Raw genomic sequence first — 17,910 nt, 5'->3', positions numbered from 1 at the left:
CATTTCAATTAACAGGTGTGCCTCGTTAAAAGCTAATTTGTGCAATTTCTTTCCTTCATAATGCTTTTGAGCCAATCAGTTGTGTTGTGACAAGGTAGGGGTTGGATACAGAATATAGCCCTATTTGGTAAAACCAAGTCCATATTATGGCAAGAAAAGCTCAAATAGGCAAAGAGAAATTACAGTCCATGATTACTTTAAGACATAAAGGTCAGTCATTCTGGAAAATTTCAAGAACTTTGAAAGTTTCTTCAAGTGCAGTCGCAAAAACCATCAAGCGCTATGATGAAACTGGCTCTCATGAGGACCCCCACAGGAAAGGAAGACCCAGAGTTACCTCTGCTGCAGAGGATAAATTCATTAGAGTTAACTGCACCTCAGATTGCAGCCCAAATAAATGCTTCAGAGTTCAAGTAACAGACACATCTCAACATAAACTGTGGAAGGGACTGCGTGAATCAGGCCTTCATGGTCGAAATGCTGCAAAGAAACTACTACTAAAGGACACCAATAAGAAGAATAGACTTGCTTGGGCCAAGAAACACGAAATGGACATTAGACCGGTGGAAATCTGTCCTTTGGTCTGATGAGTCCAAATTTGATTTTTGGTTCCAACTGCCGTGTCTTTGCGAGATGTAGAGTAGGTGAACGGATTATCTCTGCATGTGTGGTTCCCGCCGTGAAGCAAGAAGGTGGTGTGATAGTGTCACCAGCAAAGCACCCCAACACCATGTGATTTATTTAAAATTCAAGGCACACTTAACCAGCATGGCTACCACAGCATTCTGCCGCGATACGCCATTCCATCTGGTTTGTGCTTAGTGGGACAAGGACCCAAAACACACCTCCAGGCTGTGTAAGGGCTATTTGGCCAGGAAGGAGAGTGATGGTGCTGCATCAGATGACCTGGCCTCCACAATCACCCGACCTCAACCCAAATGAGATGGTTTGGGATGAGTTGGACCACAGAGTGAAGGAAAAGCAGCCAACAAGTGCTCAGCATTATATGGGAACTCCTTCAAGACTGTTGGAAAATCATTCCTCATGAAGCTGGTTGAGAGAATGCCAAGAGTTTGCAAAGCTGTCATCAAGGCAAAGGATGGCTACTTTGAAGAATCTCAAATATATTATTTTTTAAAAACTTTTTTGGTTACTACATAATTCCATATGTGTTATTTCATAGTTTTGATGTCTTCACTATTATTCTACAATGTAGAAAATAGTAAAAATATAGAAAAACCCTTGAATGAGTAGGTGTGTCTAAACTTTTAACTGGTACTGTATATATACACCTATCGGTTTTGATTCAGAAAATGTGTACTTTTCCACCTAAAATAATTATTTCATATTATTTTTTGTGGCTGACTGCAACAGCAGATGTGGGTAACAACTGCGCATGTGCGCTCTCATGAGGCAAACTCTTACAGGTTGACTACACTGCTCGCGTCGAGTGCGCGAGTGGTGCAATTTTTTGGGGAAATCTATATTATTAAATGATTGCACCCACAATGCTCACGTGCGCCAACGAGCATCTGCGTTGCCAAGGGCTAAAATAGAAGTCAGTTCTATTTGTGACGCAGATCGCGCTGCAAGTCCTGCCTCTCACATCTCCTCATTGGCTTATAGAAGCAGGTATCCACGTGCCATTTCCTCATTGGTTATACTCACGTGGGTGACTGAAAGATGAACAAGGTCGGTTGCGGTAGTGCACCTAATTTATGAAAGTTGCCAATCTCAATATAAAGTCCAGAGAAGAAAAAGCCTGGGAGGAGAGATGACTAGAAACAATTCGGTTGACCGTTTTTATGTGTGGATTAATTGTTGGAGTAGAGAACCTTGTGCATTTCAGGTAAAATAACAACTCAATGTTTATATCCCAGGACAAATTAGCTAGCAACAGCAAGCTAGTTAAATATGACAAATTAGCTAGCAAGCGCAAACTAGCTAGCTAAATTGCCATAAATGTTTAATGCTTTTTGACCTGTCCCCAAATTAATGTAATTGGTTCAGAGTTTGTTTTGATATTTTAACCTGTGTGTCGTGATCGCGTTTGGTGTGGGGGGACAAAATAAATGTATGCACGATGGCGCACGCGGCTTCGGTTCCGTGTGAGTTTTATGGGGGAGAAGGAGCTGGCGCAAAAGTTAAAACCAGTTAGCCTGAAGTTATTTCTGAAAAGTGAAAATCCGAAGAGATGGTATCAAGAGCAAGGTGGAGTTCGGTCCCTGGCTGCAAGAAATCTAGGGAAGAAGACACAAAATGTCACTGTTTTTCGTAGATGACTCGTAGCGATGACACAAAACTGTAAATTCGATGTCAACACTCCTACAGCCAATCTTGCTAATCTACGTGTGTGTAGTAGCCTTGCACTTCATTGACTACGAAAGAGATATACAATCAGAAATGGGGAAAAAACACAGACAACGGTTCCTTCTATATTCTGCATTGTTGTATTCGGGGCGTTTGACAAATATAATTTGATTTGTATTCCCATGGACTGGATATGGTACCGTGCCAAAATACAGAGGCGCTTATGAGAAAAGTGTCAAAGCGAGCATCTGGAGGTAGGTCATCTAATCATTGCAGTTTGAGTTGATCGTATTGTGTTGTAACCATTGCACCATATAATGTAGATATGGCCTGGGCGCTCTACCGGTTAGCATGTGTGGCCTGTCTTTATGACAAGGGGTTGAAGAGATGAGACAGTAATTGTGTCATCTAACATTGCAGAATAGACAGAATAAAATGTAAAGTTGTTGCATTTTAATTACTTGTCTACTCGCTTATTTCATAATCAGAATCTCCAATGTCTGATGTGTGCGCTAGCCATGGTTTAATTTCATTTAACATTTCATGCTTTTAACAACTGTATATATCACGTTTTAGGGAAGACCTAGATGCAGACAGTGTCAAAGTAACAAACATTTATTACTAGAACAGGGGGCAGGCAAAACGACAGGTCAAGAAGGGCAGGCAGAGGTCAGTAATCCAGATCAGATTCTAAAAGGTACAGGACGGCAGGCAGAATGGTCAAAACCGGGAAACTTGAAAACAAGAACTAAGAAAAAGACAGGAGCAAGGGGGAAACCGCTGGTAAGCTTCACGAACGAAACGAACTGGCAAGAGACAAACAGAGAACACAGGTTTAACACAGGGGATAATGAGGGGAGATGGGAGACACCTGGTGGGGGGTGGAGACAAGCACAAAGACAGGTGAAACAGATCAGGGTGTGACAGTTTTGCAATGCGTGAACTACATGGCCCCAGGTAGGCCTATTTGGTTGCATGTAGTCTGGTCTATTGTGTATTCGTAACCTCCACCTCCCCTGTCGATAGTGGCCATGAGTATCCTAACAATATAATTACTTTTAGCCCCATGGCCATAAAACATTCATTAGATATTATAAACATGGTATCACATTATACTTGTTAGGATGGAAGTTTCGCTTTGTCAATACACATAAGAATAATAATTTGGCATACAACCCATACTATACCAACGGTCAATTCCTTTCACATTTAGAATTGTATATATAACGAACTACCATTGTGCCACAAATAACTGTGAGGTCAATGACCCCAACTCACTCGCCGATTCTGGCCTAAATAGATTGGTCTTCAAAGAACCAAGCAACAGCAAGCTCCTCTGGCAACCATGTGAGTTGATGTTGTCAACTGAATATTTTCACAACTTTTCCTGATGTGTTGCGTATTATTGCGTATTATTAGCATGACAACATTTCAGGCAACTGTATAGCCAACTGACATTTACTCCTGAGGTACTGACCTGTTGCACCATCTACAACAACTGATTATTATGTGACCATCCTGGTCATCTATAAATGTTTGTTCTAAAACGATTTTCAATCTGGCAATGTACTCTTATCTCCACCCGGCATAGCCAGAAGAGGACTGGCCACCCCTCAGAGCCTTGTTTCTCCCTAGGTTCCTGCCTTTCTAGGGAGTTTTTCCTAGCCACCGTCCATCTACATATGCATTGCTTGCTGTTTGGAGTTTTAGGCTGGGTTTCTGTATAGCCCTTTATGCTGACGTAAAAAGGCTGTTATAAATACTTTTGATTGATTGCGTGGAATACCTTGGCCCAAGATCCACCTGGGGTATATGATTGCCCATAGTCTGGTGTGTTTATTTGTATTTATTTTTGCAGTCACAGTACCTAACCTAACACACACACACAATACAGTGCATTCTGAAAATATGCAGACCCCTTCCCTTTTTCCACATTTTGTTACATTATAGCCTTATTCAAAAATGGATAACATTTTTTTTGCAAATGTATTAAAAATGAAAAACAGGTATTCAGACCTTTTGCTATGAGACTCGAAATCGAGCTCAGTTGCATCCTGTTACCATTGATCATCCTTGAGATGTTTCTACAACTTGATTGGAATCCACCTGTGGTCAATTCAATCGATTGGACATGATTTGGAAAGGCACCCACCTGTCTGTATAAAGTCCCACAGTTGGCAGTGCATGTCAGAGCAAAAACCAAGCCATGTAGTCGAAGAAATTGTTTGTAGAGCTCCGAGAAAGGATTGTGTCGAAGCACAGATCTGGGGAAGGGTACCAAAACATTTCTGCAGAATTGAAGGTCCCAAAGAACACAGTGGCCTCCATTATTCTTAAATGGAAGAAGTTTGTAACCCCCAAGACACTTCCCAGAGCTTGCCGACCGGGCAAACTGAGCAATCGGGGGAGAAAGGCCTTTCTGAGGTAGGTGACAAAGAATCCAATGGTCACTCTGACAGAGCTCCAGAGTTCCTCTGTGGAGATGTGAGAACTTTCCAGAAGGACAACAATCTCTGCAGCACTCCACCAAGCAGGCTTTTATGGCAGAGTGGCAAGACGGAAGCTACTCCTCAGTAAAAGGGACATGACAGCCCGCTTGGAGTTTTTTTTAAATGCACCTAAAGGACTCTCAGACCATGAGAAACAACATTCTCTGGTCTGATGAAACCAAGATTGAACTTTTGGCCTGAATGCCAAGAATCACGTCTGGAAGAAACCTGGCACCATCCCTACGGTGAAGCATGGTGGTGGCAGCATCATGCTGTGGGGATGTTTTTCAGCGACAGGGACTGGGAGACTAGTCAGGATTGAGGGAAAGTTGAACGGAGCAAAGTACAGAGAGATCCTTGATGAAAACCTGCTCCAGAGCACTCAGGACCTCAGCCAAGACAACGCAGGAGTGGCTTCGGGACAAGTCTCTGAATGTCCTTGAGGCCCAGTCAGAGCCTGGACTTGAACCCGATCGAACATCTCTGGAGAGACCTGGAAGTAGTTATGCAGCCAAAGGTGCTTCAACAAAGTACTGAGTAAAGGGGCTGAATACTTATGTAAATGTGATATGTTTTTTTAATTTTGAAATAATTAGCAAACATTTCTAAAAAAAAAAAAATTACTTTGTCATTACGGTGTATTGTGTGTAGATTGATTTCATTTTTAAAATCAATTTTAGAACAAGGTTGTAACAAAAGGTGGAAAAAGTCAAGGGATCTGAATACTTTTCGAATGCACTCTACCTGTAACTTAGACTATTCACAAGTCCTTGGAGTCTTCCACTTCCTGAAAACCAGTGTAGGCGATAGATATTTGGCTCGAATGGCATTTACCACGGAGGACACACCATAGTGCTCTCCAAGCAGCACGTTAAGATATGGCAGCCCTTTTTGGTTTAGAGGCGAAAGAAACGCAAAGGTATTATGGGCGAGGTTCTGGCTAGCGGAGTAGAACACTTTAAAAATTAAAGGGAGAGCCGCACACTCTAGGAGCTCAGATGCAATAATTTAATAACCAAAGTTTCCATCAGGGTATAAGGACAAACACTGCGGGGTGACTAGTTTAGTTTATATAGTGTCAAAGGACACACAAACAGGTGTCTGTAATCATTGGCGGGTGTGGCCTGATATCATTGGTTAATTCTCAGATGTAAAAATAACATACCAAAAATATGAAAGGATAGCATACGGTCATAGATACAATTTGGTTACAAACATTTACAATCGCAAAATCATAATAATCACAAGAATGGCTTCACATCAAAGTCTACGTTAAGACTGAAGGGAGCAAGGCTCTTTAAATTAAAGATCCAGGCCGCCTCTCATTTTATCAATAAATTGTCGAGGACATCCCCTCTCCTAGGGAGGGTGACCTGTTCGATGCCGATATAACGTAGGGATGAAATCGAGTGGTTTGGCTTATCTTTCACATGAAGATGGGTAACACAACCTGCAACCCACCCTGATCCAAAGTAATTATTTTTAATGGAGCATAATCCATAATCACATATCAATGAAGCATGTTGCCAATTCCTGTTGTGTTTTTTTTTTCTATTTTAGTTTTTCTGTCTTCTGTTGGGGTTGGGGGGTATTATATTGTTTGTTTTCATTATCTGTCTGTTTGTAAAACTGAAAATTCATAAACAAAATGTAAAAAGTATCATTCAACAATACATCAGCGTCCCTCCAGTAGTTTTTTTCATCACTCGCAAGTATTTTGTCGTCAGACATGTTTGTAGGTTGTTGTTTACTTCTTAAAACTAAATATGTAACACTATGCTACCGTCTTCACTTTTCCTCAGAAAAAAAAATAGCCTCTGATTGTGAATAAGGGCCTTACGTGCAGTTTCTATGTAAAGGGATTCCCCCACGAGAGCGCACATACACAGTTACCTATCTCTGCTGTTGCAGTCTGCCACATAAAGTTAATGATATAAAATAATCGCAATCGTTTTAGGTGGAAAACTACACATTTTCTGAGAGGGGGAAAAAAGGCAAACGCCACCTACCTAGTTTCAGTGTATGGAATCACTTGGGAAATGTTGGATTTTAGGCAGACTTCCCCTTTAATAGACCAATAAGAAAGAGTTCCAAACCTCTCTGCCAATAACAGAGTTTTCTGTTTTCCCCTCCCCACTCAGACCACTCCCAGACAATTATTGCTTAAGAAATTGCTCTTGCTAAGAAGCTATTTTTGTTTCTTGACCATTTTGAATGAAAACAAATCACAGTAAGGTACAGTATTTAACTCTTACCCAGAAATGATTTGATAGTGAGATGATAAAAACAGCTGCATTGATCCTTTAAATCTATAATCCTTAGTTACTCCATCCATTTTTGGACATATAAATTAGTGATATAGGAGCTTTGTTCAATTGTTGAACCAAAATATACACTTTTTTTACTCCAATGTTTGTAAACAATGTACATGTGAATAAACACTGTATACCCTCAAAACATGGTTAAAATTATAATTTTGATATGATGGATGGTCAGTCTATGCATTTGAGAGTGGTTACATTTCTCCAGGCCTGTCCCTCAGCTTTTTACCAAAAGAGGCGGGGTAACCAATTTGTTTCAATTAAGGACTAGCTTTAAATTGGGGGAAGGGAAGCTGATCCTAGAGTTGTGCCTAGGGGAAACCTCACTCCGGAGTATATGAAACATTAGCAGGGTGTGATATTTAAAGTGGCAATCAGCTGTTGAAACAATAAAATGTTCTCCTCGCCACGGTTTCGCTAAAAAGCTGAGGGATGGGGCTGGAGAAATTTAACCACTCAAATGCATAAACAGAACTATGGATGCAGAAGTATAGTTTTAACCATGTTTTGAGGCTATACAGTGTTTGTTTACCTTTTCTTACAAACATTAGAGTAAAACAAGCTTATATTTCGGGTTCTGATGGGGTACAACAGTTGAACTCCGCCCATGAGGCATTTGTTATATTCTACAAAAATCAATGGATACATATCATTAATTTATAAGTACAAAAATGTATGTAGCTACTGCAGATCCCTTTTAAGAGCCTCCTTCCAATAACAGGTGAATCTGGACTCCTACACCAGAGAGGTCACCAAGGAGAACCTGCAGAGCACCTCGGCATTGACCTTTGACCTGGCCCAGAACAGGATCTATGGCCTCATGGAGAAGGACCCGTACCCTCGCTTCCTGCGCTCGGACCTCTACAGGGACTTGACCAACCAAAAGAGGTTCAACACCATGGTGCCAGATCTGCCCTGAGTTGGAAGAGAGATTGAGGACATTGGATGACTTGGAGTCCTGGTTCGTGTTCATTAGAGGGATGGACATTGGGGAGCTGTGCCAAGGTGACATTCACGTTGTCTAAATTGGTTTAGATAATGGGTTGGTACTATTTTTGTCAGTGTTATATTTACCTCATCTGATTCTCCATGGGCATTTTCCCAACCTGGTTCTGTGGTCATTGGTTTCTAACGAGTCAATTACATTTTTTTTTTGAACAAATACAGCTCCCATATCCTCATGGGCCTTCCTGTTTGTGGCATAGCCCAAACCTTCACTGCCTTCTATTTCTGTGTGTAACACAGGCAGATTTCTGACACTTCTCTATTCCAAAGACTATAAGATGCTATACACTATATCTAGGAGGTGTTCAACATAGCCAAGAGGCCATCCGGTGTATTCAAACCGTTGTGCAATCCACAAACATGGTGCAATGAAATCCCCCCCCCCCCAAAGAATTATACAAGCAATCCTATATGATCTTTTAATATTTCAGCATTGGAAGCTCTGCAATACAAGGTGGTTGTCCCTGCTTATAGAAAACCTTGACCATCAGCATCCAGATTCTAAGTGCAATATGAATGTTTTATGTACAGTGCCCTCAGAAACTATTCACACAACCTTTTCCTCATTTGAGATTAAAATGTATTTCATTGTAATTTTTATCAAAGATTTACACAATACTCGAACATATGTGCAAAAATAAATATAGATATAAATATAAAAGGAAAATTAAACACTAATATATCTTGATTAGATAAGTATTCAACCCCCTGAGTCAATACCTGTTAGAATCACCTTTGGAAGCGATTACAGCTGTGAGCCTTTCTGGGTAAGTCTCTAAGAGCTTTCTAGAACCTAGATTGTGGAACATTTGCCATTCTTTACAAAAGTAGTCAAGCTCTGTCAAATTGTTTATTGATCATTGCTAGACAACCATTTGCAGGTCTTGCCATAGATTTAAGTAGATTTGAATTCAAAACTGTAACTCAGCCACTCAGGAACTTTCACGATCTTCTTGGTAAGCAACTCCAGTGTAGATTTTGCCTTGTGTTTTAGGTTATTGTCCTGCTGAAAGGTGAATTCATCACCCAGTGTTTGATGGAAAGCAGACTGAACCAGGTTTTCCTCTGAAATTTTGCCTATGCTTAGCATAAACTCCCCAGTCCTTAACGATTACAAGCATACCCATAACATGATGCAGCCACAACTATAGAGATGAAGTCAGAAGTTTACATACACCTTAGCCAAATACATTTTACCTCAGTTTTTCTTTTCACAATTCCTGACATTGAATCCTAGGAACAATTCCCTGTCTTAGGTCAGTTAGGATCACCACGTTATTTTAAGAATGTGAAATGTCAGAATAATAGTAGAGAGAATGATTTATTTCAGCTTTTATTTCTTTCATCACATTCCCAGTGGGTCAGAAGTTTACATACACTCAATTAGTATTTGGCAGCATTGCCTTTACATTGTTTAACTTGGGTCAAACTTTTCGGGTAGCCTTCCACAAGCTTCCCACAATAAGTTGGGTGAATTTTGGCCCATTCCTCCTGACAGAGCTGGTGTAACCGAGTCAGGTTTGTAGGCCTCCTTGCTCCCACACGCATTTTTCAGTTCTGCACACACATTTTCTATAGGATTGAGGTCAGGGCTTTGTGATAGCCACTCCAATACCTTGACTTTGTTGTCCTTAAGCCATTTTGCCACAACTTTGGAAGTATGCTTGGCGTCATTGTTCATTTGAAAGACCCATTTACGACCAAGCTTTAACTTCCTGACTGATGTCTTGAGATGTTGCTTCAATATATCCACATCATTTTCCTACCTCATGATGCCATCTATTTTGTGAAGTGCACCAGTCCGTCCTGCAGCAAAGCACCCCCACAACATGCTGCCACCCCCGCGCTTCACGGTTGGGATGGTGTTCTTCGGCTTGCAAGCCTCCCCCTTTTACCTCCAAACATAACGCTGGTCATTATGGCCAAACAGTTCTATTTTTGTTTCATCAGACCAGAGGACATTTCTCCAAAAAGTACGTTATTTGTCCCCATGTGCAGTTGCAAACCATAGTCTGGCTTTTTTTATGGCGGTTTTGGAGCAGTGGCTTCTTCCTTGCTGAGCAGCCTTTCAGGTTATGTCGATATAGGACTTGTTTTACTGTGGATATAGACACATTTGTACCCGTTTCCTCCAGCATCTTCACAAGGTCCTTTGCTGTAGTTCTGGGATTGATTTGCACTTTTCACACTAAAGAACGTTCATCTCTAAGAGACAGAATGTGTCTCCTTCCTGAGCGGAATGACGGCTGCGTGGTCCCATGGTGTTTATACTTGCGCACTATTGTTTGTACAGATGAACGTGATATCTTCATGCATTTGGAAATTGCTCCCAAGGAAGAACCTGGAAGAGGTGCGTACTGGCGGCAGAGAAGTCAGGCGTAGGAGAGCAAAAACTGTGTTAGGCACTTACAATAAACAATTCCGGACAAGGACATGGGGGAACAGAGGGCTAAATACACAACATGTAATGATGGAATTGAAACCAGGTGTGTGGGAAGACAAGACAAAAATGAAAAATGGATCAATGATGGCTAGAAGACCGGCGACGCCGACCGCCGCCCGAACAAGGAAAGGAACTAACTTCGGTGGAAGTCGTGACAGAACCAGAGTTGTGGAGGTCTACAATTTTGTTTCTGAAGTCTTGGCTGATTTCTTTTGATTTTCCCATGATGTCAAGCAAAGAGGCACTGAGTTTGAACGTAGGCCTTGAAATACATCCACAGGTACACCTCCAATTGACTCCAATTATGTCAATTAGCCTATCAGAAGCTTCTAAAGCCATGAAATAATTTTCTGGAATTTTCCAAGCTGTTTACATACACTAAGTTGACTGTGCCTTTAAACTTCTGACCTACTGGAATTGTGATACAGTGAGTTATAAGTTAAATAATCTGTAAACAATTGTTGGGAAAATTACTTGTGTCATGCACAAAGTAAATGTCCTAACCGACTTGCCAAAATTATAGTTTGTTAAGAAATTTGTGGAGTGGTTGAAAAACAAGTTTTAATGACTCCAACCTAAGTGTATGTAAACTTACGACTTCAACTGTACCTGGAAATATGGAGAGTAGTACTCAGTAATGTGTTGTATTGGATTTGCCCTAAACATAACACTTTGTATTCAGGAAAAAAAGTTAATTACTCTGCTTCTTTTCTTACAGTATTACTTTAGTGCCTTGTTGCAAACAGAATGCATGTTTTGGAGTATTTTTTATTCTGTACAGGCTTCCTTCTTTTCCCTCTGTCATTTAGGTTAGTATTGTGGAGTAACTACAATGTTGATCCATCCTTAGTTTTCTCATAATGTGAGAAAACTGAGGATCACAGCCATTAAACTCTGTTTTTATGTCACCATTGACCTCATTGTGAAATCCCTGAATGGTTTCCCTCCTCTCTAGCAACTAAGTTAGGAAGGACTTCTGTATCTTCGTAGTGACTGGGTGTATTGATACACCATCCAAAGTGTAACTAATATGCACCATGCTCAAAGGGGTATTCAAAAAAAATGTTTTACTTGCTCGACTGAGGGACCTTACAGATGTGTGTTGTGTACACAGATGAGGTAGTCATTCAAAAAATAATGTTAAACGCTATTATTGTCTAATAAAATGCATTTGCTAGCACGTACCCAGAGAAAATTATTTTAATGTAGAGGTGCTGACTAATGGTGAATAAACTGTAAGCTATATAAAAAAAGACTTTTTAAACGCTATTATTGCACACTGAGTCCATGCAACTTATGAAGACTTGTTAAGCAAACTTTTACTTATGAATTTATTTAGGGGTTGAACACTTATTGACTTATTGAAAAACTTAATTACAATTTTGACATTATGGGGTATTATGTGTAGGCCAGTAACAAAAAGTATCTCAATTTAATCTATTTTAAATTCAGGCTGTAACGCAACAAAATGTGGAAAGAGTCAAGGGGTGTGAATACTTTCTGAAGGTACTGTATAAAGGAGAAATAGTATAGTACCCTGTACATTTTTGTATATTAGTATCTTATATAATAGTAATTGTTTTAGGGAGGCTCATATACTACATACAAGTAACAAACAGCGATAACATGGAAAAGCAATTTGTCATGAATAATTAATCTCATGACATCCACAGCACATATCTGACTTTTAGAGACCCCTAAGGAGAAAAAACATGTTAACTAAACAAAATGGGTCATATGAAAAAGCAAGACCGAAGTTATAGAATAACTGGTTTGTTACTTATGCTGCAAATGTACAAAGACACTGCTTATTAAGAGTGCATTTTGGTGTATTCACTATGTACAATCTAACACATGGAGGCATTTTAATTAGCCTATAGTCAACTGACACGTGCGTGTCACACGAGATGTCATTTTGAATATTGATTAGCTCCCAATGTGTTTATTCCAGAGACTTACTGTTTCTTTCCGTGGCTGCAGCTCAATCCCCTCTTTCCACTGATATAAAGCTTGGCCTATTTCATAATATAGGGTTTGTGAAAGCGGTGTTTTTCTACACATGAGAGGATCCAGACAAGAAAATTGTCACAAAATCATATTTAAAACCCAAGCCTTTTGAGCTGGCAACTCATACGACCCCATCAGAGGAGACTCACAAACATGACAATGTCGTCTGAACTTTGACACCCACGTCCTAATTTCAAAGATGTCTGAACCGTTTGAGCTACAAACTAATAGTCACCAACATCAACAGATAAGACTCACAAACATTCAGCAATCACTTGTTTTACTATACATCGCACACAAGCTTCAGGGGCGTCATCGGAAGGTAACCTGTGAAAATGGGACAACATGAATAGGGTATAAAAAGTGCCATAAACAAAGTGACTAAATATGGGTATAGATGTATATAAAAAAATGGTTTTGCTTATATCTCCTACATATAGACCCAGTCGGTATTAGATGGACCGTCGCGGCCCAGCCTGCCTGTGGGGGAAACAAACTGTGGTAACCTAGGTTACTCTATTGGCTCACAGCAAAAACACAGTTTTGTTGTCGTCTGCTTGTTTTAGTCAATTACAAAACTACATTTAAGAAAAGTACAACATGTATAAAGATAACTTTTCAGCATTGCCTGCTCCATAGCATTCTCACTACTTAGAAAGATGTAATATTGTAGGGCTTCCCTCATGCCCCTTTTCATGACGAAGCTAGCAGCCATGCGAGCGAGCGTGTGTGTGTGTGCTAGCTAGCTACCGACCGGAACATTATGCTAGCCAAGACCAACAACACAAACAAACTGACTATACAGATACAAGTAGTGGGTGAACTTACAAACTGACTGTACTAAACAAGTTAAATGTCTTACCTGTGATGAAATGTTTTCCACACACATAGCTACGTGTAGCCTACTTGGACACCGAGTCCCCACATTTCCCACTCTCCTACGCTGAATAGCATGAAGCCACAGGGCTCTTCTCGCAGGCTCCATTTTCCTACGTGGGAGCACTGCAAAATCAAAGACGAAGTTGGCTCTTGTACAATGGGAATATTTGTTTTCCCCAATTTGTGAGCGTGGTCGAGGGGAATTCCTTATTATTACGTGACTATTGACTCAACTATAGCACAGACACTTCAAAAACATATTCCTTTTGATTTATTTTTGGGCTGTTTTGCCATTTATGAATCTGTTGTCAATGTGTTTCTATGGGCTATAGCAGTAAAAGCCAAAAATTCAATATTTTATCAAATAATTGTTTTATATATTTGTTTTTATACCTAGAGGGGTCCTAAAAAGCTATTTAGCTAAATGATCCATGGCATGACTATCTTAAAACATGTTAGCTTAGTAGATAATGCAAACCAAGGGCTTAGATCAGATGTTTAAATAAAATGACTGATACGTGCAGTGACTGTAGATTCTGAACTTGTATCATTTTAATTGTCAGTTCCTATTCAATGGATGCAAAGAGATATACTGATCGTTTTACTGTATTTCTTAATGTATTGTTAACATTAACTTCAATGCAGTATTACCACAATGTTACTTTTGTTCTCCACCATTAGGCAAAATAAAGTAATCTGTGAAATGGCTGTTGCTTTAGACATTTAAAAAAATATTAAATGTCTGTCTAATCTTGTTGTCATGTCAGACTAGTCTTGTTTTTATCAATACCAAAATACAATAAAATCAAGTATAACATGGCCTCGTATCATTTAATTGCATAAACTGTTGTCATGACGTTGGCCTAGGGGTAGGTTTATGACAGTCATAAATACCTCTTTCCCCCCTTTTCCCTCTCCCTACTATAACTGATGTGACATAAGAAAACCCCTTGGTTAACATAGAGATTCTGGGAACATCAGAAGTGGGGGGAAATGAACTATATTCTGGTAATCCGACCAACTGAACATATGCGGTGGTACTTAAGGTATATTATGTCAGTTCGGTTGCCCTCTGACACATTCTCATCAATGATAGAATGACAAACTCTACTGTGGAAAGTCTAAACGTCAGAGGTATCGGATTCACATGGAATTGTTGTTTAATTCAAATGTTTGAATATGAAATTATTTGTGAAGAGATTAAATGTAATTTTAGCTTCCAAATGAGAGATTTGGATTTTCATAAATTTGGGCTTCTGCTCAACTAGGGGCCCGCCCCTGTGAAGAGACATGGGTTATACACTTTTCAGACACACCCCTCTCCCTCCACTATAAAAGCCATTGACAAAAATATAACTTCCTGTTCCGGGTACATTTAGGATGACGATCCGATGTCAGAATGGTTCAGATAACAACTACAGAACTAAGCCAACATCAGCATGGACTTTGGTTGTAAATGGTATGAACTTTGAACTCGTATTCACTACAGAAGTGATACCTCCTAGCCGTTGAGTTAGCAACAGCTGCTACAAACGTAGGTTAGGAAGGACAGTCAGAGTATCCCATCTACTACACACAACGTTACTCCAACGTATCCAGTAACCACCAGAGACATTCTTCAAAGGACAGAGGACTCGGGTTGGCGATACGGTCTTCCATCTACCACCAACCTACTGAAGCGCAGCTCAGAGTAAATATTTATTGCATTTTCCTTTTTCAAATGGGCGGTAATTTAGAATGCATAAGATACTGTATTTACGATAGCACAGCTCGCCTATGTTCCAGTCTCCCGCTCTTTCACTAAAATCCCGCCCCTTCCCTTTGTGTAACAAGCTGTCATATCTATTCTGCCCGCTAGGGACGTTTTCTTTATGACGGCACTTTGTAATCAAGTTATGATTTAATTGTGTATGTGTGTTTCTGTGTGATTAGTTAGGTATTTAGTAAATAAATAATTAAACCCAATTTTGTATTGCTGATTCAACTTGTTAGCCAGGATTCTTGCAGATAACCAAGGATTTACCACTTTCAGATGAGACTGAATAAAATGACGATTAATGTGACTGCTATGGATGTAAAATATTACTAAATCTTTAAGAGTTTATTCGGAAGATAACACCTCTATAAATATTATATCGTGGTGTCCCTCTCTAGTTAATTACGTTTACATGATTAGTTCAATCAGGTAATATTAATTACGGAGAAATTATTTTATAGAATAGCATGGCATAGCAATTAATCTGGCATAGTCAAAGACACGACACTGTCAAGCTATTCCACAGCCCAAAGGACACTGGAAGTTGTGGTTAGTGTCCTCACTAAGATTAGAAGGTTCGATCCCAGGTCGAGGTGTACTTTAAAGATGGGTCCCGATGCCTCTCTGCTTGGCATTAAGGAGATGGATTGAGGGTAAGTCCCTGCATTAGACTACTGTCCTGTCCAGGGGGTACATCAAGCTGCTAAATGCTACAGAAACAGGAGATAGCCATCTGGCCCGGACAAAGGGCTTAGTAATTGCTACTGCACCTGCATATAGTGCCAGCTGGTGGATGCGACTATGTGTACTGTCACCTACAGAACACTAGAGGGCAGTGACAATCCTACAATAGGAATGACTTTAACAAAGACTGTAGATAAATGTGCATCAGTAACTTTCTCACTCATTTACCAAAATAATCTGAAATGCAACCAAAACTAACAGCAAATGCATCCAACAAATTTGTAGAGTCACAAGCTTGATGTAGTCATTGTGTGCTATGAATATGTGACCAAATACTCTACTTTTTACTACTTTTTAAAAACTTCTTATGGCTGCAGGGGCAGTATTGAGTAGCTTGGATGAAAGGTGCCCAGAGTAAACGGCCTGCTCCTCAGTCATATTTGCTAATATATGCATATTATTATTAGTAGTATTGGATAGAAAACACTGAAGTTTCTAGAACTGTTTGAATTATGTCTGTGAGTATAACAGAACTCATATGGCAGGCAAAAACCTGAGAAGTTCCACTTCCTGTTTGGATTTTTTCTGAGGCTGCTAGATTTTCAACCAAGCTCCCATTGAAATTACAGCGAGATATGGATGAGTTTTCACTTCCTACGGCTTCCACTAGATGTCAACAGTCAATAGAACTTTGTCTGAAGACTCTAATGTGAAGGGGGGCCGAAGGAGACAGGAATGATTCACCACTGCCATGAGGTGACCACGCATTGAACACGCGCGTTCACGTGAGAGGCAGCTCCGTTCCATCGCTCTACTGAAGTCAATGTAATTCTCTGGTTGGAACGTTATTCAAGATGTATGTTAACAACATTCTAAAGATTGATTCAATACATTGTTTGACATGTTTCTACTGACTGTTACGGAACTTTTGGACATTTCGTCACGTTATAGTGGAGGCGCTTTGACTTTGGAATTGTTTACCAAACGCGCTAACCAAAGTAGCTAATTGGACATAAATAACGGACATTTTCGAACAAATCAAGCATTTATTGTGGACCTGGGATTCCTAGGACTGCATTCTGATGAAGTTCATCAAAGGTAAGGAAACATTTATCATGTATTTTCTGGTTTCTGTTGACTCCAACATGGCGGCTAATTTGGCTATTGTTCTGCGCTCCGTCTCAGATTATTGCATGGTTTGCTTTTTCCGTAAAGTTTTTTGAAATCTGAAACAGCGGTTGCATTAAGGAGAGGTATATCTATAATTCCATGTGTATAACTTGTATTATCATCTACATTTATGATGAGTATTTCTGTTGAAACGATGTGGCTATGCAAAATCACTTGATGTTTTTGGAACTAGTGAATGTAACGCGCCAATGTAAACTCAGATTTTTTGATATAAATATAAACTTTATCAAACAAAACATACATGTATTGTGTAACATGAAGTCCTATGAGTGTCATCTGATGAAGATCATCAAAGATTGGTGATACATTTTATCTCTATTTCTGCTTTTTGTGAAAGCTATCTTTCGCTGGAAAAATGGCTGTGCTTATTGTGGTTTGGTGGTGACCTAACAATCGTTTGTAGTGCTTTCGCTGAAAAGCATATTTGAAAATCGGACACTTTGGTGGGATTAACAACAAGATTACCTTTAAAATGATATAAGACACATGTATGTTTGAGGAATTTTAATTATGAGATTTCTGTTGTTTGAATTTGGCGCCCTGCACTTTCACTGGCTGTTGTCATATCGATCCCGTTAACGGGATTGCAGCCACAAGAAGTTCAATTAATACACATTTTATAATTTCAAATCCAAAGTGCTGGAAGACAGAGCCACTGTCACTGTCCCAATACTTCTGGAGCTCACTGTATATCCGCTTCAGGTCAAATTTAGGGCCAGCAATATGCAATTGCAATTCACTTAAACAATTACTTGAAGGTATTTCTACAAGTTCAGGAAAGACGAGAGGTTTAAATATACATTTAACTGAACTTGAGGACATAAA

General features: G+C 39.8%; 1 protein-coding gene across 1 annotated transcript in view; it reads left to right on the top strand.

Annotated features, from left to right (window-relative positions):
- The window catches only part of LOC120051851 (regulator of G-protein signaling 3-like), a 70,144-nt gene extending 61,133 nt beyond the window's left edge, over positions 1–9,011 (top strand). The window contains exon 16 of the mRNA XM_038998740.1: positions 7,842–9,011. Within this exon, the coding sequence (XP_038854668.1) occupies positions 7,842–8,039 (198 nt within the window). The 3' untranslated portion in view covers positions 8,040–9,011. The remainder of the gene's footprint in view (positions 1–7,841) is intronic.
- Positions 9,012–17,910: the final 8,899 nt, after the last annotated feature.

This window comes from Salvelinus namaycush, chromosome 1 (genome assembly GCF_016432855.1).
Source record: "Salvelinus namaycush isolate Seneca chromosome 1, SaNama_1.0, whole genome shotgun sequence".
Lineage (NCBI taxonomy): Eukaryota > Metazoa > Chordata > Actinopteri > Salmoniformes > Salmonidae > Salvelinus > Salvelinus namaycush.
This window is presented reverse-complemented; position numbering and strand designations above follow the sequence as displayed.